This window comes from Myodes glareolus, chromosome 20 (genome assembly GCF_982192425.1).
Source record: "Myodes glareolus chromosome 20, mMyoGla1.1, whole genome shotgun sequence".
Classification (NCBI taxonomy): Eukaryota; Metazoa; Chordata; class Mammalia; order Rodentia; family Cricetidae; genus Myodes; species Myodes glareolus.
The window spans coordinates 46485272-46494352 of record NC_142045.1 but is presented as its reverse complement, the minus strand read 5'-3'; the positions used below and the strand labels follow the sequence as shown (position 1 = coordinate 46494352).

The 9081-nt window shown below is 44.4% G+C and overlaps 1 protein-coding gene across 1 annotated transcript; it reads right to left on the bottom strand.

The window, feature by feature from the left end:
• Positions 1-533: 533 nt before the first annotated feature.
• Smim43 (small integral membrane protein 43) lies at positions 534-8006 on the bottom strand. Its single transcript, XM_048424865.3, has 3 exons — positions 7582-8006; positions 6767-6880; positions 534-2445 (listed from the first exon to the last, which is right to left on the bottom strand). Exon 1 carries the CDS (start codon positions 7808-7810, stop codon positions 7619-7621), a length of 192 nt encoding a protein of 63 aa, XP_048280822.1. The 5' UTR covers positions 7811-8006; the 3' UTR covers positions 534-2445; positions 6767-6880; positions 7582-7618.
• Between the last annotated feature and the right edge of the window lie 1075 nt (positions 8007-9081).

Genomic DNA, 9081 nt, shown 5'->3' with positions numbered 1-9081 from the left:
AGGGCTTGGAAGCTGCTTGCCTGCAACTGTACCAGCCGAGAGAAAAGGGGGGACTTCTTGTTTGCCGTGACCAACAGGACAATGAGGCACCCTCCTTAACCCAGAGACACCCCCAGATCAGGACTCAGTTTTAAGTGAAGGAAGCCTGGCCTTCACTGGGGTTTCTTACTGGTTCTATTTCAATTCCACATATTCTGGCTTCCTGGTGGGGACCTCCAGCCTGTGACTAGGAGCCTGTGTTAATAATCCCAGTTATGATATGTACATGAATGACAAGATTCACTATGGAGCTAAGACACTGGTATTTGCAGGAAGGGCCCCATAGAATAGAAAAGACCCAGGAAGAGGGCCACTCTTGTTCCCATTGGATGTTGATGAAGGCAATGTTGTGAGTTGGGGGGAAGTAAAGTCTGTTCGATAGATAAAGAAGGGAGGGGAGAAAGAGGGAGAAAGGAAGGAGAAAGGAGAGAAGGAAGGAGGGGGGAAGGAGGGAACGAGGGAGGAGGGAAGAAAGGAGGAACGAAAAGGAGAAATTTTGAGGAAAGCTTGTTTATTTATAGAAAAGGGGAGAATCATCCTTTACCACATACCATATACAAAACTCAATTCAAGATAAATAACAGACTTAGTATAAGTTAAAAATACACTTCTGCCGGGCAGTGGTGGCACACACCTTTAATCCCAGCACTGGGGAAGCAGAGGCAGGTGGAGTTCTGGGAGTTCTAGGTCAGCCCGGTCTGCAGAGGGAGTTACAGGACAGGCTCCAAAGCTACACAGAGAAACCCTGTCTTGAAAAACAAAAAACTATACTTCTAAGCCAGGTCTGGCGCACGCCTTTAATCCCAGCACTCTGGAGGCAGAGGGACTCAGGTGGATCTCTGTGAGTTTTGAGGCCAGCCTGGTCTACAGAGTGAGTTCCAGGACAGCCAGGAACATAGAGAAACTCTGCCTCAAAAAAAATCAAAAAACAAACAAACAAAAAACTGTACTTCTAGCGCAGAAGAAAACACAGCAGAACGTTCTTGGTAACCTGGGTAAGGGCAGGGGAGGCAAATGTCTCCTAAAGAGGACACAGAAAGCAACGAACAAAAGGTGAATACATTTGAAACTTCACAATTAAAAATATATCTTTAAAATATTTCCAATTACATCCATAGATTAGCCACAGGTGGGAGGAAATATCTGCGTCTGTGAGAGGAGTCTGCCTGGGACTCTAACAGTTCCTACAGCTCCACACCACAGCCCCAACAGTGAACGTGGAGATGACATGTTTTACTCAGACTTCAAACATAACAGAAGAATTGCTTAATGATTTTGAAAGTTAACACTCATTGGCATATAAGATTGTCCATTAAAAGGGAAATCATATAAAAATCAATATCTCTTTTCCTCTATTAACCATATCCTAATTTTAGACAACAAAGTTTGGATAGTTACAAGTTACTAAAAATCACACACACAAAAAAAACTGAGCTACGTGTAATTATTATTTTTATTTCACAACCTTAAAAAATATAAACCATTAGGTATTTTGAAAAACATACACAAAATAATCATTTGGCATTTACGATAATAAAAAGTAAACTAAAATAGAATACACAACACAAGACAAAATGACCTCTGCCATGCTGGAGAGATGGCCCAGTGGTTAAGAGCACCGGCTGCTCTTCCAGAGGACCTGAGCTCAATTCCCAGCAACCATATGGTGGCTCACAACCATCTGTAATGAGATCTGGAGCCCCCTTCCGGTGTGCAGGCAGACATAGAGGCAGAATACTGTTTACCTAAGAAACAAATAAGTCTTTGAAAAAAAATGACCTCTGTCTGGAACACAGACTGGGGTCGTGGGGATGTGGTGGATCAGCCCTGCCATTTTTTCCATGATCACGTGTCACTAAAACCTACCCCATTTGGTACAAGAAGACATGCAATAGGTAGATAATAACATTTTCAATTTAGTTCCAACATACTAATTTTCTTTTTCCTTAAGGAGACAAACTCAATGCAAGAAGAGCAGTGAAGCCCACGGGGTGTGGAGCACACGACCAGTTGCCTCCTCCCCTTCTGACTCTAAAACACACACACAAGGAAATGGTACGAACAGTGCATATAAATCCACCATCTCCATGTGGCTGTCTCGGGTGAAATGAAACGAGATGTAAGCCCCGCTAGCCATATTTCAGTGTGTACTAGACACATGTGACTAGCAGTTGCCGCGTTGGGCACCACAGATATAGAACAGTTCCACATCACAGAAAGTTCTTTTGCACAGCTCTGGGTGTGGGAAGTGTTTCTTCCCCCTCTGCTGGCCAGTACGTAGGCTGTGAGTAGAAGCAGCGCCAGTGGCGATCTCCCAGGATATTCCTGGGTTGACAGTGGAGTTGCAGGAAGAGAGGTAGCATATCTGAGCACAGAGTGCCTTCCTCCATATATGAAAGGGATGGCCTTTGTGGGAATCAAACATAAAAACTTGGTTACCATCAAAATTTAACTAACAGGGTAATGATGAAGGGGCCCAAAAGGGAGCAGAAGGGAACAACCTATACTGGTCCCACGACAAAGCTCCAAGAAGAGGTCATGAAGACCCGCTGACTACACACACATTCTCTCTCTCCTACACACACACAGCCACACACACACACACAGTCACACATACATACAGTCACACACACACACAGCCACACACACACAAAGTCACACACACAACCACACACACAGCCACACACATACACACAACTACACACACAGTCATACACAGTCACACACACAGCCACACACACAGTTACACACATAGTCACACACACACAGTCACACACACACATACACACACACATAAAGTCACACACACACACACACACACACACACACACACACAGGCTTCCAGGATACTTGATTAGAAAATCCCGGTGCAGGGGATGTCAGCTGCCCAAAGAAGAAACCAGTCCTGACAAACATTTCCTGAGAATTAAGATGACATCTTCGCTCTGCTCAGCCACATCTCTTGGAGGTGTGACCTTACACCCCCACAAGGTGACAGGGAATCACAAGTTTTATCTTTCTGGAACTGTACTTTTTTTTTGTAACCAGGGCATGGACTTGTGGTTGTCCAACACAAATCTACCCACATTGTTCTTATCTAGAGAGCTCAGATTTTGGTTGAAGACAACAACTCTATCGTTAAAGACCCCTACGCAGGACATCGGCCAGTGACATAGCTCTAGCCAATGAGAGAGGATCTGTCCAGGGAGAAGCTCTTTAGAAAGAAGTGAATTCAGACCATTTTTCCTTTCAGATTTCTCCTCCCTGCGAGGAGCCCTGGAAACCATATCAGAACCTGGGGGAAAAAAAAAACAAAACAAAACACGGCCTATGGAGGCCCCAAAATGGGAGTCTATTTCCTACCCTGACGAAAGGTCAGAGTTGGAACTTACTTCTGTTCCTTTAAGTTTACTGTCTGTTTCTACCTCAAACAAAAGTTCCGCCTAGATTTAGATTAGAGAGTTCTGCTCTCTCAAAATTATTGTCAACAGGTATGTCTAATATCCAGACCTTGAATTTCAGGAATAGAGAAGTAGATATGTTTCTACCCCTAACAAAAGTCTGAGGATCTAACTAAGTTCCTACTTCCTTAAGTCAATAACAATGGGTTCCACCCAGGGAGTGATTTGTCTACAAAATGTTTTGGTCTAGGGTATGAGTGTGACTTGTCTTGTTCTAACAACAGAATGTTTAACTAAAAATGTAACCCGTAACCTTCAACTGGTCTGTTCATTTCCTTGTATCATGTTAATGCAGTTTTTTGGGTTTGAGGGGTTTGGGGATTGAGGTATTTTAAGACAATGAAAATAAAATTCAGGCAATTTCAGTATTCACTAGAACTCCTTCCTGGTACTATCCTAGGTTTTCTGTCTTATTATTTTCACTCATGTCTTTGTTCTCTTTGCTGTTTTTCTAATCCCCATGCCCCTACCCTGGTAAGTGGGATTTTTGTCAAAGCTGGTCTCTGACAAATGGCGTCACTACATAGGATGAAAGGTGAACACTGGAAAATGGTGTCCAACATGGGGCAACAGATGTCTGACAAATCCCAATGCTCTTATTGTTTTAACTGCAGATTCAGCTCAGGGAGACACAAATATCACAGGCTAGCTGAAAATGTTATTTTGAAAGTACAGAACTCTGGAGTTACTGTCTACACCCTGCGTCAGAATAACGAGAGTTCTAAAAGTCTCTAAATCATGATGTGGGGGGGGGGGGAGGATATTCCGACTATCCTTAAATGGCTTAACCATTCACAATGCTCAAAATTCTCATCGTTTATAATTGAATTCTAGTGCACTTAGTCTGAAACTAGACAGAATTGGAAACATAGAATGCTGCATTAAAAATAGGGTGTCGCATGCTTTTTGCATACCTTGTTCCAAGTTTCCACCTCTGCAATGAACCAAAAACAAATCCTTTCCTCCCAGAAGACCATGCACAGGGTGAACTCTGGAGAAATCCCCCATGCTACGTGTAGGACTGCAGCAGATGGCTCCAGGCCCACAGCCACACCTGGCCTTGCAATTCAAGTACAAGCATGGGGAACCTACTTTATGAGACATTTTAGATTTTGCAAACGGGAATGTGGTAGCATTCCCATCCTACTTAAAATGATCTTCTCTAGCCGGAACTGTAGACCCACTGCGATTACAAGTTTGGAAATCAGCAAACAACCAAGATTGCCCTCGTAAGATGTGAAGTCATTTTAAACAACTAAAATTCCGACCTAATTATTAAATAGCAACATTTGAAATAAAACATTAATAATGCATTTATTCTTATGACCCATAATGAAAGAAATTTGCCTTCTAGCCTTTGCGAAGCCCTTGTGTTGAAAACAAAATAATAATACTGTTTAATAAAATTAGGTTTACAAAATGAGCAGTTATTTTAAGTGTTCCTGACTTACTAAATGTTTAAATGCTAATTCATATTTACCTTATCTTTCAAAGTATTATTGACCAGGCATGGCGGTACATCCTCATCAGGGGATGAACCAGGCAGCTGGTGTGTTCCAGGGCATTCTAAACTCTATAGTGAGACCCCATCTTATTTATACATATATCAGAATTCAGGGCTATTGGGACTAGGGTGTGGTCAATGAATTGAGTAATCATACATGCAGGAGTACTGTGGATACCAATACATTAGATCTAGTTCAAATGTAGTTTTTTGAGCCAAGCACAACGGCACACTCCTGTAATACCAGAGTTGGGTGGCAGAGACAGAATGACAAATCCAAGGTCAATCTGGTCCCCAAAGCAAGTCCAGGCTAACTCAGGCCACACAGCAAGTCCAGCGTATATATCAAGACTCTGCCTCCTCCGGAAAACAAATAAACAAAAAGTTTCTCTGCTGTGGAGGGTCAGTTCTGTGCTGGGTCTTGGAAAATGGTAATTGGATTAAAAAAAATAGAAAAGGCAATTCATCCCCAGTTGTGGAATTACCAAAGGTAGAATTACTAACCAGAGGGCAGGGCAAAGACGTCACCAACACATTCTGAGGGCAGATGTGAGGAATCTTAATTCCTGTGTTCTAGAAATAAGTTCCAGGTAAAAGTCAGGTGAGAAGAATAAATATCTTTGGCGGGGCTACATAAATGAGAACACAGTAACTGACAAATTAGTTAGTGCAGTGGTAATAGAATCGCCCTGTGGAAAGGCAGCCACTCCTTGCTTAGCAACTTGCCTGTAAGTAAGACTGCAGACATCCGCCTAATACCGAGATGCCCAAGTTTTCTGTTCTCCCCAGTCAGTGAAAGTTTGGGGTGAATTACACTCTTGGACCCCAGGAGCCCGGAACTACCAGGAGGATGAAAAGATTACAAAGTCAAGAAGTCAAGCTAGTGGTTAAAAGTAATTTATATTCTGATTATTTACAAAGTATGAAATGATTATTTTCTGCCCTTAGAAACAAATGTAATTGCTCATTAGTCATTCCCACGTTCACTGTCCATGTTCATAACAACCATGCAGCCTTGTAACAAAACATCACTGCGTAGAGATAAGCTAATTAGAGGACTATTGTTCAAATCACAGTACAAATTCATGGCTGCTGAGTTTGCAGTTCAGACTGGAAAAACGAAATCAAGCCTCACTGTATCTCTGATGAAGATGTAACAAGAAGATAAGAATTTACCCGAGAAATAATAGCTAAAAAAAACCATTGTCTTCATTTAAGATCAACTTTATTGTCTGAATGACTTGGAATATGTAGGAAATCAACTCATTGTCTTCAACCAAAATCGTTTCTGGTAGTTACTCCCCTAGACTGGGCTATTTGCACTTTCGTTTAAATTATCAGCTATTCCCTTCTGTGTAGTTGCTGTATCATCAGCCTTGGCAAAACATGATGTTGTGGGTTTTAACTCTCCATAGACTGTGTGTGTGTGTGTGTGTAAAATTAGTGTTTCCATGGCATAGTGTGTCCCAAACCTTCCCTACTGAAGACAAATTATATTTGCACCTCAGTAGTATTTTTTAAAAAGGGGGGGTGGCTAGTAAATTTGCAAATGCTCCTGACTTCTTTTTCTAATTCCCACAAGCCCCATCATTCCCACAGTTCCCACAAGACATCACCTTGAGTTCTTGATTCTGGAGGAAGCTCTCTAATTCAGAGCAGAAACCCCTCAATTTCCAGGTTCCCGCCTCTTGCATCCCGACCCTTCTCTTTGATAGGCCCTGGATCTGGAGACAGCCAGCCTGAGTGAGAGGCCCCAACATACCTTTCTCAAGAAGATTTCCACCACCCACTGTCCAACTTTGCAGGGCTGTGGTCGGAGTTTGATCCTGGGCGCCACCCAGTCAAGGGCACCAGCCTGGGTCCGGGTGACGCAGATCTAAGAAAAGCGATCGGATATGATGAATGAAACGATTTCTCAAACTGGCGTTGTCTGACCTTGTTTAGGGAGCACAGGTGAGTTTTACTCCTGATGGTCAGCCGTTTCCAAGAGGTCTGATAAATTAACCACGGGCAGGCCTCTTCCTTCACACAGCTAGCCCTACACTCTGCAAAGCAGCCCCTTTTGCCTGCCCTCCATGCCGCGTCCAAAGGTCATTTCCCAGCGAATCATTCTCATATTTACCCTCTGATGTCCCAGGGTCTAAACTCACCTTTGACTACCCCGCAGGTTAGACTAGGAGTAGCAATCAATCAAAAGTAGGAGGAAACCTACCACCCCCAACAGGTCCCTGAATCATTTCTCCCGTGCACATTGGAACGCCCCTTAAAGCAAAGCTCACACCCTTAGGTCTTTTAGATAATTAATTTTGTTAGAAGTGGCTGAGCTGAATTGACTGAATAATAGACTTTTGCACAAATGCAGTTGGTCTGCAAAGAAGAGTTCACAGGTGTACATCCATTCTCGCCCCCAAACTGACCTCTAACCCTGAGTCTCCCCTCCTGGCATCAGGCTTGCTCTAGAAGAACTCCGCTCCCTGGCCAGACTCTTGTCGCTGCGGTCCCCTACCCTGGAGAAGGTCCGGAGACCCGGGAGGAGCAAAGAGTTTGTCCCCCTGCCGCCACTCCCGAGGGGTGTACCTGAATCCCTGCGGAGCTGAGACCAGCTCAGTGCTGGTCACACCGCTTGCTCGTTATTGAAACCCCACGGTTCCCGGTGCAGTGACAGACGCCCGGGCTGCAGCGTCCCGGCTGTGTTGGCCACCGAGTTCTTCAGCTGCTTGATGACCACGAAGAGCAGAAGGAACAGGAGGAAGAGCAGGAAGAAGAAGAGCGCCAGGTAGAGCAGCAAATTCAGCTCCCACTCCATGCTGGGCACCGCCCGGGCGCTGTGCGCTGCGTTTCGCCTGGAAAGGCTCCGCACGCGCTCGCCCCCGGGTCCCCAGCTCAGCTGCTGTTCGCCTGGCCTCCGCGGCTCTCCAGAAGCGCCGGGACCCTTGGACCAGATCTGCGAGCGCCGCGGATCTTCTTCTGCGTGGAGATAGGAGCTAGCTAGCTTCTCCAGAGCGTACGTACTTCAGCGGGTGGAGACAGGAGAAACCGCCCAGTGTCCCCGGGTGTCTGCAGGTGGCTTCCTGCAGGTGTCCTTAAGACTCCCATTGGGAACAGCTATTGGAACTCCTGTTCCCTCCCTTCATAATTAATGTTCCTGGTAATGCGTACCACTTGCACTTTTCCAAAAGAGGCACAGAAGAGTTAAAGGTGGGGGAATTAAAGAAATTAAAGAATTAAAGAAAGTGCCATCGAAAGGTTGGGAGACGTTCCTTGCTGTGAACAAGGGTCCATATATAGTTTTATTTCAAGCTGCCTTACCCGTTAGAATTGCAGAGGCCATGTAAGACAGCGTGCATTTATTTTCTCTTTGCTATAGGTGTCCACAGAAACACTAACAGTAAAATGAATTTCAAATGTCATATTTTACAAAAGCTTTCTGTTGCTGGTTTGAAATTCAATTTTCTTTTTTTTTCTTTCCTCCTCCTCCTCCTCCTCCTCCTCCTCCTCCTCCTCCTTCTTCATCTTCTTCTTCTTTTTGTAAAAAGAGAAACAAAATGTCTTCAAGGTTCTTTGTGAGACTCCACCTCAACAGCTCCATGTTCAGAAGAACCAGATGGTGAAACTCTGACAGAAATGAAGTTCTTTGTCATCGAGTGGGCCACTCAGTTTTTCGGCCATATCATAAAATGTGTAAAAGAAATTCACTTTAAGGAACATGGGGTTATTTCGAACCATCATTTCAGGAGTTTGGGTCCTGGTTAGCTGCATCCATTTGATTTTGGGCCTGCGAGAAACGGAAGCACCATGCATGAGCCTGAGGAGAGGCTGCTCGGTTCAGACAACCAAGCAAAAGTAGAAGTGGAAGGATTCAGGGACAAAACGGCTCTTCAAAGCCACACCCCGAGTTTAGGCCCCACTTCCTGAGAGCTCATTCTTGCCTGAATTTATCAATGGATTCATTCATCCATCCACTGATGTCCTTCCTGGCCTCATGGTCCAGTCACCTCTCAATTGCCACTGCCAGCAGAGAACCACTCCCTCGACACATGCAACTTTTGAAGGACACTTTACATACAAATCATAATA

What these genes read in the sequence shown, in the direction of transcription:
- Smim43 (XM_048424865.3), bottom strand. Translation starts at nt 7,810, where the DNA reads ATGGAGTGGGAGCTGAATTTGCTGCTCTACCTGGCGCTCTTCTTCTTC.